This window comes from Cibotium barometz, chromosome 46, assembly GCF_041138505.1.
Source record: "Cibotium barometz isolate CiBa-2024 chromosome 46, ASM4113850v1, whole genome shotgun sequence".
Classification (NCBI taxonomy): Eukaryota; Viridiplantae; Streptophyta; class Polypodiopsida; order Cyatheales; family Cibotiaceae; genus Cibotium; species Cibotium barometz.
Window position 1 is genome coordinate 11,437,492 of NC_141091.1, and position 14,911 is coordinate 11,452,402.

The 14,911-nt window shown below is 49.2% G+C and overlaps 1 protein-coding gene across 2 annotated transcripts in view; it reads right to left on the bottom strand.

Annotated features, from left to right (window-relative positions):
* Positions 1-350: 350 nt before the first annotated feature.
* Positions 351-14,911, bottom strand: part of LOC147611886 (uncharacterized) — a 39,636-nt gene continuing 25,075 nt past the window's right edge. The window contains exons 2-3 of one of the 2 annotated variants that reach the window (XM_086783759.1): positions 1,394-1,726; positions 351-1,232 (exon numbers count right to left, since the gene is read on the bottom strand). In XM_086783759.1, the coding sequence (XP_086639885.1) occupies positions 503-1,232; positions 1,394-1,726 (1,063 nt within the window). In that variant the 3' untranslated portion in view covers positions 351-502. The remainder of the gene's footprint in view (positions 1,233-1,393; positions 1,727-14,911) is intronic. The other variant, XM_086783760.1, reaches the window with a different exon arrangement.

A 14,911-nucleotide genomic window follows, 5' to 3' on the forward strand; every position in this document is an offset into this window, starting at 1 on the left:
CTGACACTACAGACCCCGTGATGTAGCCTCTCTCCCCCCCTCCCCTGACGTAGTCTGAAGACAACAGCCAGGGGTGCAGATAGGAGTGGCATGCACCTGCCGTGGAGGAGAGCTCAAGGGGGTAATATGCTATCTCCATATGTTCTGTTTAAGTTCGTAATTGTAATCTTCCAATGTAGGTCAAGCCAGAGTTGCTGATTGAACCTGGTGGTTTCTGATTAAAAAATAGAAAATGCCCCCTATGTAGAAGTGGCACACACAGACTAAAGAAGTGAGCTCTCAGTGCACACGTGTGAATGTGTGTTTGTGTGCGTGTGAGAGACAGAGAACATAAAACCTGTAGGCTCTTGTACCACAACCGAATCATTCATTACTTATGAATATCCCTGGCTTCCAAACATTACTTAAGTTTCTGACTCAATGCAGTACTTTCAGCTTAAGCCTATATAACCAGACACTGAACTGGGCTACCAATTATGGTACGCCTTTAGTGCAATCAAAATTATGCTTTACCAAGCAACCCCGTGATATTCTGCATTATCCAAAGTTCATGCAGCATACAAGCCTTCACTGCCAACTTTTCGGCTATCTTCTTAAACCGGCTTGGCAAGTGGGCTGCTGAGATTACCGGTCCAAGTAGAGGCAAGGCTCCAGAGAGGGTTGCTTCCGCTGCAGTAGAAACCACCTCTGCTATAGCTATCTCAAAGACAATCTTTCCAAAGATGTGTACCATTGTGTCATGTACGGCTGTCACCAACCCCTCCTTTGAGGCAATCTGTGCAGAGAGCGCGTGCTTATTCGCCTCTGCATTAACCTTTTGCATTGCATCATCGGCATCTTCAATGAGGCCCACATCAGAGCATGCTTTGAGAGTAAACCATAGTGTTTTGGAGAAAGTGAGCATGACAGGACCTGCAATAGGCAGCAATGTGCCTGCCATGAGATGCTGTGAGAAATCCAAGGCCTGATGACGTTTCTTCACATTATGAAAGGGCTCCAGTGCATTCCATACTTCTTCCTTGACAAAACCATGGATTTGAAGTTCATCAAAAAGACCTTTCCGTTCAGAAAGGTAGGCCTGCAGCAGTGGGAAATGCAGGCTCTGGATGTTTTTCATGACATACTGCAAATCAGGGCCCTCGAGCTTTACACCTGTTGCTTGACCTTCTGGGAATGGGATGCAGAGGATAAAGACTCTGACATTGAGGCTATTGATCAGGCTGAGATCTCTCCTGTTATACAATTGCATGGAGGCATAAGCCGTTGGGGACTTTTGAGTCTAAAAACCCATTATTGCTAAGTTTCTATCATCTAAGAAATGCATGCAGACCCAGCTATGAAAGCCACCCAAACTAGATAGATTTGAATAGATATGACCATCAATGTATCTTACCTTACTTGCTCCTCTAACCCTTCCAGTTGATTCTTAAGCAAAGAACTATCTGTGATTTGCATGAGGTTATCTGCATGTGTGCGCACAATGCAGAAAAACTTCCGGTAGTCAGCCGCAAGTTCCATAAGCTTTTCATCCTCTGGTGTGATCCTGTTGTTCACAACAAAGATAATGGCCTTGGTCTCTTCTTCGAAAAGCCGGTAAGCTTGCACAAACTTATCCACATCAAGCTTCCCACCTTTGCTGTGGCTGCTGCTGTGTCCACTGCTGTGGCTACTGTGGCTGCTGTGGTTGCTGTGGCTGTGGCTGTGGCTGTGGCTGTGGCTGTGGCTGCTGTAGACATGACAAACAATCCACCTTTCAAAAAACACACTGTGAAGGAAAGCATTTTGGCATGCATAAAATTTAAAGAGATTATGTTGCTGAGTTCAAGCGACATTATAATAAAACCATATACTGATGGGAAGTTCAGGTTAATTCCCAAACTTAACAAAAACCGAAGTGCGATCTTGCCTCTGTGAGAGTCTACTCACAAAGCTTCAAATCAACGACTCAATCTATCGCATCCATCACTTACGTGAGTGCCATACGGACATGATAATCAGCATTCACCCACTAAAGGACAAGTTTAGAGGTAGAATCGGATCAGATTGGAGCTAATTTTACACCATAATAGGAGTCCAGAATTGCCCAGGACATGCACACCTGAATGGGACATCTTTTGGGCGCAATTTGAACACAATTAATCATATTTATGATAATCTTCTAGGGTCAAAAAAGTAATGGCCAACCGAGCATCAGAAACCTATGAATAGGCAGTTAAGGAGACAGATAAGATCATCCATATGCCAGTATCTACAAGTGCCAATTATTAGAGCTGCAGAGGAAATTTGTGGGTGAGAAGAAGGCCATTCCCAAGCAGCCAAATTCAGTCCGAGAACAGCAAAATCAAAAGTGACCTTTTGTCATCATATGTAGAGCATGACAGGCAGTAGGATGTAAAATCTCATACAAATCTGTGTTTTATCCATTGCATATATTCGTTCATGAAATATACAATAGATTAGAATTCAACGTTGTCTTTTGTGTACTTGCAATTCACATGATTAGCAATTTAATCAATGCTTAATTAGAGTTAATCTAAGCACACTTCCACAATTATGTAACGTTGGTATCGCCTCGGGCAGCCTACAACGATTAGAGTTAATCTAGGCATGCTTCCACAAGAATGTAACATTGGTATCAAAGCACTACATCGCCTAGGGCAGCCTGCAACTAATGTGCCTCTGACGTGCATCCTGCACTTGGATGCCACATGGACATGGCTAAATAGACATGTGCAAGACCTAAGGCCCGATACTGCATTTTGTGGGTCCTTGTCCAAGAAGAAAGTCCGCCAGTGCCCAGTCACGGGTGGAAAAGTCAAGTCATGCAAGTCCTACACCATCATGTTGTGCCAGTCATGCACTGAACACATAACCCTCTTGCAACGTAATGAAATACAAGGTGTGCGGATGCTTATTAGACCTCCATCACGTGTCAAGACACCATGATCACGCTTCTGCATGCAGGTTACACTCTCTCTCTCTCCTATCCTGCAATGAAGCGAATAAGTGTTCTATCTGCCGGGTGCCCGGTACATATAGTACAAACGGCAGGTATGGCAGTACATGCGGTACATATAGTACAAACGGCAGGTATGGTTGCCGCACAAGGGTGTACGGGCAGGTACGGACGCCATACAAGGATGTACAAGCAAGTGCGGGCCTCGCACAAGTGTACAATATGCAAGGAACGTATTTGGGGTCTTGTCTCAAGAGGACAAGCTTGATGGCAACAACTACTCCCTTTGGAGTTTTATGGTCACAAATTTACTGGTGGCCAAGGGTCTATGGGGTTTTGTTAACGGCGACGCCCGTCCCACAGCTATTGCACATGCCACTCCTAGGCAAGATGCTCAGCTGGCTACAGCACTTACTCCTAACACTCAAAAACATAAATAATGGGATGCTAGCAATGCCTTGGCGATGGCTTTGATCTCATTGTCCGTAGAGATATCAATTATACCGCACATACATCTCATCAAGATTGGGATGTATTGGAAACCATGTATCAAGCTAAGAATGAGGCCAAAGTCTCATATCTGAAGCAGCAGCTTGAGAATCTTGATGTGAGCGAAGGTGACAGCATGGCAAATCATCTCACAAAGATCCAAGATCGTCTGGAGAAATTCCTTTATATAGATGAGGTGATTGCGGAAAAATAACTTGTGCCACAGTCTTACTTGAATTTTCATGTCTCTCATGCTGTCCATGCAGGGCAACCCGGTACTACTTCAATTCGAAGAATTAGTGGGTTTGTTGTTACAAGAAGGGAAGACAAGGAAGAACAACTCTTCCATTATGGCAATGATCAAGTCTTTTCTGCCAATGACAAACGCAAGGGCAAGGCAAAGGGTGGCTACTATCAGTTTAAGGCTGATTCTCAACAACCATCAAGCAAAGCAGAGAGTGATGCAGGTCAGCCCAAGAAAAGGGCCTATATCACTTGGACTCATTTGAGAAGAGAGCACAGGATGCAAGTTTGGCAAATACTTCTACAACTCCCGTGCACGAGGCAGAGTGATGGCATACCAAATTTTAGCATGTGAATTATGACAGTTTGTTGTTGCTACAAAGGCATCAAATGGTGCAAGATATGCCTCCTATGCAACTGCCACCTAAACATGTATGTGAGGCAAAATGCACAGGAATGCCTTCCCAAAGGATGGATTTGTAAGGGCTATCCGGAAATTACAGCTGATACACAGTGATGTGTGTGGTCCCATGAGGACCCCATCACTTAGGAAGCATCTTTATTTTCATTGATGATTACTCTAGCTTTGCTAGGATGTACCCTTTAAAAGCAAAATCCGAAATGCTTATATGCTTATATGTAGCAGAAATACTGACTTTTGGAGATCTTCCTTGGCTGTAAACCTTCAGCATGAAGATGACTTGGTTCTTGACCTTCAAGGTTACCGTTGCGTTAGGCTCCCTTTGGCTGTCCTACCCCTTGGAACACTTCAGCACTTTGTGAATAAAGAGATGATTTGACCTTATTAAGCCCATGCTTATTGTCACGATTGTGACTAACTCTCTTAATCTCTCCTTAATTACTCCTTAATCCCTTATCAACTGAAAGGACACCTGTGAAGGGTCACACCCTTACACATGGGTCACTATCAAAGGACATGTCTATTCATTAAAAGGCACACCCCTAAGTCCAAAGGACATAACCGTTGACTCAAGAGCCACACCCCTTCCCAGGGATGTGTCTCTTCACTTGTACCCTTTCGGCCTCTATTTAAGAAAGGCCCCTGTCTCAATGCAAACAACTCAATCTTTCTATCAGCATTTGTCTTATGTTTATTAATTAAGTCTTAATCATGTTAATAAAGCTATAAAAGCTTTACAGTGGTATCAGAGCAAAAAAAAAATTCCTACCTGTGGATTGTGAAGCCCTCACCCTCTCCGCGGCACTCCCTCGTCCACCCCTCTTCTCGGTGTTGTATGGAAGCAGCAGAGCGATGGTGGACTTGGCGTAAAGCTTTGCCCATGGTGATGTAAAATATTTATTTTTCTTCCCCCGTGGGTTTTGCGGGCCACTTAGCCTCTTCACTCGGCGTTCTCCCCCCTCGACAACCCACACGTGTGTTGTATGGGAGTTATGGAGCAATGGCAAATCTGGCGCAACACCCTCCTCCTTGCTTCGTTCGCTACAGGCTCTATGCCCCCCTTCACTATGTGCAACTGCCGGCCCTGAGCGCCCCTCGCGGCTGAGTATCGACTGCTCCCCCCTCCTCACCTCGTGCGCTGCAGGCTGTGAGCCCCTCGCATGATTCATGTAGCTGCCGACCCAGCGCCCTCGTCACTGATTCGTGGTTGCCGCCACCTTTTCGCCTTGCTGGCGACGCCCCTACGAAACGGCGCACCCCTACGAAGCGGCGCCTCTACGAAGTTTTCAGGCCGTCACCTTTACACACAAAAAAATAAAAAAAAAGCCTTATAACTTAAGGCTTATACTTAAGCCTTCTATACACGTGGCTTCCACCAGCCACGTGAGCAGCCGGCAGCCAGCACCCAACGGCCACCCGACCAGCGAAAGGCAACCCGCCAGTGCAAGGAAACTCGGCAGTGACCAGCGCACACAAAAAAAAAAAAAAAAGAGAACCCAACGGCCAGCCCCCGACCAGCGCATTAAAACAAAAAAAAAAAACAGAGAGAACCCGACGACTAGCGACTAGCGCATTTTAAAAAAAAAAGAAAAAAAGAAAAAGGAGAACCCAACGGCCACCCGACCAGCGCATTTTGGGAAAAAAAAACCATAAACTTACCTTACGGGTTCCTACGAAACGCCTTGGTCTCCTGCGTGCCAACTTGCTGCCACCTCCCTTCCTCGAGAGCAGCCTTCTCCATTGCTAGGCTCCTGTGGTCTATGTTGGTGTTCTCCGCGGTTTGACGACTACGACCTTGGTGCTTCTTCTCCAGCAAAACTATTTACTATGGCAACCTCCTTCAGGTGTGATCTTTCGATTTTCTTAGGTATACACATTTCACATAATGTGGAGTACTAACATATCAGCAACCCACCATTTCATTCTTTTGTGGGCTCTCCACTCCTCCGGGGCCAATACCCCTTTTTACGGGATCAAAAGCACCTCTCCGATCACGTGGACACACACTACCCTCTTCTCTGACGGCTTATGGCAGAAACCTATGACTTCAGTAGAGTCTTGACAACAGCTGAAAGGAATTATACAGTGACTGAGAGAGAAGCTCTTGGGATGGTGTATGCTTTGAACAAATTTAGACATTATTTATTGAGCAACAGGGTGATTTTTCATGTTGACCATCAAGCATTGCTGTATCTGATTAAGAAGCCATTGTTAACTGGAAGGTTATCCAGATGGATGTTGTTGTTACAGGAATTTGATTTTGTCATTGTCCACACACCAGGCAAGGAGCATGCTATAGCTGATTACCTGAGTAGATTAGAAATTGGAGAGCCAACAGGTATCAATGATGATTTGCCTGATGGAGAGCTGTTTGAGGTGCAAAATGCAATATCTAAGTCATGGTATGATCAGATGTTGATATTTTTGACAGATGGGACTATGCCAATAGGTTTTTCAGCTGATCAAAGAAGAAAACACTATCCTGCACCATTCTCAGTGGCCAAGTACACTGTCCTGGTCCACTGTTCGTCAAGTCTTCAGTGCCCAATCTTCGGGGATTTCAGGGTCCCAAGGCTCAAGTAAACCATCAGTCGCACGAAGTCCCAATGGTCCACCTTCTCTGGTCATGCAATGTCGAAGCTTGATCCAAGAGATATCTGAGGGTAGAAATCAACAGCAACTAAAGAACAAAAAGAAAAAGAAAATATATGTATTTACTTAGGTAAATACAAGGAAAGCAACTGCAAAAGTTCACCACCTGGTGACATACCCCCCTCTTGAAAGAAGCAAGCGACCTCGATTGCATACCACACATGCTAACGGATGACATAGGACGATAACAAGATTCCCCATGTTATTAATGCCATTCATGTATCACTTGCTAACGGATGACACACAGGTCGATGATAGGAATTCCCCACTACCATTAGTGCCGTCGCAAGTTGAGCCTTTCAATATACATGTTTCCGGATGCAACACAGGGCGATAGCACGTGTCCCCGCACTATTAGTGTCACAACACGTATAATCATTCATTGAAGTATAACAGATACAACTTCAAAGCACTGAAAGTCCATTCATTCATTTATTGACAACAAATGTCAAAACTGTACATTGCCAAACATATGATACAAGTGTACAGGTCATTCAAAATTCAGGTTCAAAAAGCAGATCTTGTCACTGTAGTGTCTAACAAGAAAGCTTTTCTACCTTCGTCTAGTGCAGACAAATCAGTTTCAACTTCATTCACTTGGTTTGCAAAAACCAAGTACGGAGAAAGATGATTTTACATTACTGAAGTTATGGCAGAAGCAAAAATAACTGGGACAGACTCTCCTTTCAGCTTCACATCCAGAACATGAGTCTTGTCCCTATGTGTTTCGACCCAGCAGCGGCCGAGCAAGGAGAGCGCCTATTCCATGTCACAGTTTGCTTTCCTGGACTTCGCCGCGAGTACCTCCCGCTCCTTTCTAGGAGAGGATCATTGGTGAGCTCAGTGCTTGAGACTGGCCCCACAGCAGCTTCAACGGTGGCTAGAGCAGTTGGCCTGCCTTCGGTCAGAGTTTTGGTTCCTGACATCTCCTCCCTTCCGAAGGTCATTCGGTTACCTAGGATAGGGAGGGGATGGATCGATCAGAGAGTGGAGTTTTTCGGGGCACCCGAACCAGTGTTTTATATGCAGGCAGGTCGGCCACCTGGCCAAGGCCTGCCCTCGCAGGAGACCCCGACCCTCACCGCAGCAGCAGACCTCCGATGGCCCGCCCACAGATGCGGCTCGGCAGGCAGTCTCCTGGACACCTACTCAGCCCACAGAGACCTCGGATTGGCAGCCTGGACAGGGGCGCCGTAGAGGGAGACAGCCTCAACAGCATGCCCAGAGACCGACGCAACAGCAGACACAGCCTCAGAGCATCAGTGGGTTCCAGTGAGGAACAGCTTTGCTCCCCTGCAGGCGGAGACCCGAGCGCAGACTGAGGATCAGGAGATGCCAGCAACCCCCCTTCACCCCCACCCCCCATCCCCCATCCCCCCCTCCCGCCTCGCTTCCGCCTTCGCCTCCTCCCGTTCCCACTCCCGCATTTTCAGCGGCTCCTTCCCCACCCCCTTCTCCCCCTCCGCTCGCACTACTCCTTTACACGCCTTTTTGGAGCGGAGGGCCCCCATGGGCCAGCACCCATCAGAGTTCATGTGGTGATACCTCCGGCCCGAGGGGAGGAGGCACTTGATTCAGCGGTGGCCTTCTCCTTCCCTCTTTGCGGCACTAGCGACCGGGAGTGGACTCTGGATCTCGCTCTTAGTATTTTGAAGACTCAGGCACTTGAGTTTTCTCACCATGTGAGCGATTTGGAGATGACAGACGTGATAGGCCGACTCTGGGAGTTGCACATTTCTTTGATACCGGGAGTGCGGATGCCTCCGGGAATCGACATTTGGTGGTTCGCATAGTGGCAGACCTAGCACGAGACCCTGCCTATGTATGCATACATGAGGTTTCTCTCTCCGAGCGGGAGGCAGTCGCTATGGGACACAACCATTGGCGCCTGGTCCGAGACTCTTGCAGCACACCGGGTGGGCAGATTCGTAGCCGCTCGGATGGGGATTACTCTCCATCCAAGCCGCTTGCGAAGGCCCGCCGTATGGCTGAGACAGCCTCCACCTCAGCAGGTCATCCATGAGGATCATCTCATGGAATGTACAAGGCCTTGGCGGTGCACACTATGTACGTTATCGTGGTTGCTTGAGGCAAGAGCTTCAGAGATGCCTGGTTGGGGGCAGCATTGATATTCTGATGATGCAGGAGCACCATTTGAGTGAGAGCAAGATTCAAAGATATAGTTCGGTGATGCTTGGTAGATGGGACACATTTTGGACTGCAGGTTTTGGCCCCTTGGGTGGGCAGGGAGGAGTATGTATGGTCATTGCGGATGTATGGCGGCAAGCCATTGTGGATCGCGGGGTCATTGTGCCTGGTAGAGCGCAGTATGTTATTCTGAGGATGCACGATGAGCACTTTGGTGTGCTCAATGTCTATGCGCCCAACCATGCTAGTGCCAGAGCAGAGTTCTGGACCCTTGTTACATATGCATTGCCCGAGGCCGCACATTGGTGTGTCGGGGGAGACTTCAACATGCTTGAGGACCCGGCCGATAGGGTGGGAGGCAGTCATGTTACAGTGCACGGCACGGAGCTTGCAGCTTGGGAGCAATTTTGTACGACACTGCGGATCACTGATGCATGGCAGCATGAGGCTTTCTCCCGTTCTCAGGACAGTCTTAGTTTTTCTCAGTCGGATCACCGGCAGGGAGGGACTAATCTATCACGGATCGATCGCTTCTATGTGGGCGACAGGTTCGGGGAGCGTGGTGGCTCCGTTGGCATTCTCGCTGGCACCTCTTTTTCAGACCATGCGCCAGTTATTTTGACGGTTGAGGAGAGGACACGGGAGACCAGCTTGCAGTTGGGGATCCCAGAGAGGATACTTACAGATCCTAGTCTTTTTGAGGACATTGAGAGGATATGGCATGATAGCCAGAGCTCTGACCTGGATGCAGCAGGCCAGTGTGCCAAGGGACTCATCGAGCTCAGCTCTTTTTTGCACGCTACAGCCTTGACACGGCTGGGAGAGACACGAGAGCAGGAGTGTCGCTTGAGACGTAGCCTTGCTTCGCTCCAGCGTCTTCAGGAGCAGCTGCCTACATGTGAGTGGGTGGCGTCCCAGCTGAGCCAGGCACGCCAGGAGGTTAGAGAGGCAGAGGAGCAGAGACACGAGTTCTACTATCATCGCCATGCCTCGCAATGGACGCAGCTTGGTGATAGAGTGACTGGGGAGTTTTTTGAGATCACCGGACCCCGCCATGCTCGAGCAGGAGTACGCCAGCTCAGGAGGCAGGACGGATCGTTAGCCATTGAGCCCGGGGAGATTAGAGATATTGCCACTGAGTTCTATAGAGACCTGCTTTCAGCGGAGCCAGCCACGGAGGCACGTGATGCTTGCAGACAGACTGTGTGGGCCCATGTGCAGAGGAGGCTCACAGATCGTATGCGCACAGTTTTGGGTGAGCCCCTTTCAAAGGATGAGCTTGTTGAGGCTTTGAGGGTCCTTCCGCGTCATAGTTGCCCTGGGGAGGACGGATTGACACCTGCCTTTTTTATGCCCTATTGGGACCTTTTGGGGCCAGGCCTCCGCAGGGGCTTTCAGTATGTTTTGGACACTGGGGTGATGCCACAGAGTTTTTCAGAGGGCTTGATCTTTCTTATCCCCAAGGGGGAGGGAGTGTCAGATGATATTCGGCATTGGAGGCCTATTACGATCCTCAATACTGTCTACAAGGTCCTAGCAAAGGCCTTGAGTTTGAGGATCCAGCCCTTCCTTGGGGAGTTGATTCATGCTACCCAGACAGGATTCGTCGAGGAGCGCAGTATCCTTGACAACATTTTCACCTTCTGGGAGGCGACGGCCCGAGCTAGATTTCTCAGTGAGGACTTGGTCGTTATGCTTCTCGATTTTGAGAAGGCATACGATAAGAGTCGATTGGGGTTTTCTAGAGGGCACTATGCTTCGCTTGGGTTTTGAGCCAGACTGGATTCGAGGAGTGGCGGCTCTCTATTCCACAGCTCGTAGCCAGGTGTTGATGGCAGGAGGACGGGGGCCGAGTTTTGCGTTGACCAGATCAGTCCGTCAGGGATGCCCTCTCGCCCCGTTCCTTTTTCTTTTCTTTACAGAGGCTATGAGCATGTATCTGACAGCCGAGGAGGTTGGTTTGAGAGGACTCCAACTTCCAGACCGGGGTGAGGACCTGCTCGATTCTGAGTTTGCTGATGACACGGGATTGTTTCTGCATGGCCAGGAGGCCAATCTACAGAGGGCAGCCAATCTACAGAGGGCAGAGCAGTCCCTATAGGTTTTTGGTGTGGCTTCGAGAGCATTGATCAATTGGCGCAAGACAGTGCCTTTTTGGATCAGTAGCGCTCCTGCTCCGGCATGGAGCCCAGACCCGGGTTTTAGATGGATTCCTCTTGGCATAGCAGTGCGGTATCTGGGATGCCAGATTGGACTTGATTTGTCACCTGAGCAGCAAATCGCCCCGCTTCTTCTGAGCATTCGGAAGAAGCTTTTATATTGAAGTACAGCTCGGCTATCCTTGGCTGGGAGGGTGGTGGTGACAAATCAGGTGCTTTTAGCGACTATGTGGTACATCACGTCTTGTTGGATCTTCTCGAGCTCTTGCATCAGCCAGGTATAGAGGCTGATCAGGAACTTTCTTTGGTCTGGGCGGGATGGTCAGCCGGACCGGGCTAAGGTCGCTTGGGCAGTTATTACTCTTCCGCCGCTGGCCCAGGGGGGCTTGGGCATTATAGATCCAGCTGATTAGAGTAGAGCCTTGTTGGGGAAGCTTAGTGTTCGGGGGCTGCTTCCAGGCACGCTGAGCCTTGGAAGGAGCTTCTTTTTCAGCGGCTGCAGGCTAGAGCTCCCCCAGCAGGGGACACTTGGGCACCAGAGATACGGTGGATCTTCATAGAGATGAGGAGGGAGGACAGATTTGCCTTGAGCATCCTGCGAGCTTGGGAGTTGCTAAGACCGGGGCTTTCTCAGAGACCTCCCACTTGTGATGAGGAGCGGGCCAGACAGCCGCTCATCTGGAGCCCCGCAGTACGCACAGAGCAGGGTCATATGCTGGGTTCTCGGCCTCGTCTAGCCTGGGGACCATTGGCGGCAGGCCCAGCACGCAGTTTTGGAGATTGGCAGGCCTTTTGCAGTCTCCCGGAGGAGATCCAGGCGGAGAGGCTGAGTCACTTTAGAGGGGGGCTGATTATGAGGGATGACATTCAGGAGGCACTCACTGAGGAGTGGTTCACACCTTTCGAGCCAGCGGCCCAACGGTGGATGGGAGCCTTTACACAGTTGGAGATCCTGATTGCTGTCAGAGCTTGCATTGAGGATGGTAGATGTCTCTACTATGAGATACAGGATGAGAGCAGACTTCCAAAAGTGGAGGCGGAGTCGCCTTTGGTTGCAGAGTGCATCTTCAGAGGATACGGGTAGTGGCCGCCGCTTCTCGGAAGTGGCAAATTGATCCAGACCCTACAGATGTGGACTCTAATTGGCGCATATGGGCATATGCTGCGCGCCGCTTGGCCCGGCTCCAGTGGGACCCTGGCGAGTACGAGTGGCATGATCCTTATGCGTCCCCCGAGGCGACTGAGATCACCTTTTTCCAGTACACTGTTCGGCTGGGGAGGCATATTTTGACTACGAGGAGGATGGTCTCTCCAGCTGCATCGGAGCATTGCCGACTACAAGGACTCTCACAGGATTTCCTGGAGGATTTTTGGACCAGGCTCTGGGCTAGCCGACAAGCACGCAGGATCTCGGCTTTCCAGTGGCTGGTTGCCCATAGGGGCTCTGCAGTTGGCACCTGGCTTGTCTACAGTGGCCTTCCGCCGGCTTGCGTCCGATGCGGCCACCCATTGGAGACACAGAGACATTGCCTATGGGACTGTCCACAGGCGCAGTAGATTTCGCTGAGGATGCTGCGCATTTTGGTCCCCCTCTCTCCAGAGGGCATGTATACGTGGGGAGCCGCTGCTTGGTCGACTTCGTCAGGGCCAGCTCTGGGATACGAGACGGAGCACGACAGCCAGGCCATCAGATTCATTAGGGGCCAGCCTCGCCTTGTTCCTTCACCGGATTTCTCGACAGCCGGCTGGACACAGGAGAGGGATTTACGATGGGAGCTCCTCAACATCCTCACCATATGGTTCACTTGGAGAGCCTGTTGTTTCAGGGCCTTTGAGGGGAGACTGGAGCCACCAGCAGAGACTGTTCGGGCTATCTGGCAGGAGTTGATCCACACCCTGTGAGGACAGTATGACCACATCCGGGGCGACTCGGATCGAGCGATCTTGCGGCGCCAGGCCCTCCACATCACTTGGCAACGGCCCTTTCTATACTCTACACGCGAGTACCCCCCGCTGGCACTACAGGCCACCTGTTTGGATTTTCCCCCTCCTATTGTATGATATAGCCTCTTAGTTATTTGTACTTTTTTGCACCTAGGGAGAGTCTCCCTGGCAGCCTTGATTGGATCTCTGCTCTACCTTCTTATGAGCAAGAGAGGGTTTTGTAGCCCAGTGGGTGTTTTTTTATAACTAATGAAAGGATCTTTTCTTGGAAAAAAAAAAATCCTCTTGATACATGTGAACAAGACCTAACCAAGGGTAATTTTTCCCATGTGGTTTTTCCCCTTGGATATCTAATATGAAAGGACACTCTATCTATTGCTTTGTACTTTCATTATGGATTTGATACATGAAAGGTTGACTCTACCACTTACACTGATTCTCACTCTCAATCTCTCTGTGTACCGTGTCCATCTCCATCTCCTTCTCTGCCTGACTCTGTGTCATGTGCATAAAATGCCATGGACATTCTCTGAAGCTAGTCCAAAAGGGGCAACCAAAAAAAGAACAGTAGAACTAGAAAATGGAGCATAAGGTGCTCAAGTGGCAAGTTTGTGTTGGGGTAAAGACATTATGCCCACCCTTATAGTGTGTACAAGCCCATAAGTTTTATAGTACATAGTACACTTAGTACTTTTAACGTACTAAGTGCACTATGTGCACTAGAGCAAATATACATGTGTGATAGGGGAGTCACACACTCATACTTTGTGAGCTGACTTATCCCCACATGTCTCACTCTCTCTCTCCATTCTTCTCTGTGTGTGTCTCCCACATGAAACCCTAACTGTTTCAGCTGAGCTTCTTTAGCTCCTTCAACTGGTATCAGAGCTGCGGTTGTGTCCGTGTGTGCGCGTGTGTGCTTCCTGGCATCGTAGGGCTGGTACAGGTGTGCGTGTACAGGTCTTAGTGTTGTGCTCTGTGGAGCGTAGGTTTGGGTTGTGCAGGACTCCATGTGTGTATGCGAGTACAGGAAAGCAGTGTCCTGTTGAGAGGCTCTTTACTTGGTTGTGTGGCCAAGGTGTTGTCCACAAATCAGGTACTGTGTGGGCAAATCGCGAGCAGCATCTATGCCAGGCAGCAACGAATTGACCAGCCACAATAAGGTCAGTGTTGGCAGATGCGGTGAGTAGTGTGTCCCTATTGTGCTGCCACGAAGTCCAAGCATCAGTTGCCGTCAACGCAGGAAAGCTGCCAGGTGTTGGAAGATTGATGCGCAGGGTCTCAATAGGCGATCAGCAGGGCAGAAGCATAGGGACTTGTGTTGCCGTGTGTGGGTCTGATTCGCCACCCTGCATAAGCGTCAAAAAGGTGTCCTGTGTGTGTACAAGGTAGAGTCGCATGGTGTGTTGAAAGCAGGCAAAAGATGTTACAGAGGTCAACGTAGACAGGTGTAGTCGTTTGGAGTTTGCTAGAGCCTGGATCTGCAATCCGCATAGTGGGACTGCCGAGAGCGTGTCTAGCTGGCCTGAGGCGATTGGACCGGTTTGATATCTTCAGCCTGTGAACTCGGCTACACGAGTCAGCAAATACGACTCCCCCCCCCCCTCTTTCTGCAATAGAAATCAGAAATTTCAGAGGTATTTGCTTCAATTTTGGGATTTGCATGTCCATTATCATCAATTGAGCAGGTACAGGTCCTAATGGCTCAGATTTGAGCACAATTGGCAACATTGGGTGACATTGGTCACATTCCGGATCAATTGGCAGGAAATTGGGTGTTAACATTTGGGGCTTTTGATGTAATTGTGCCATTGGGCATTCATACATGCTGTATGATGTGAGCAATCTCACATTCGGGGCTAAATTGCAAGAAATTGGAGTGCAAATCAAAGGGCTTTT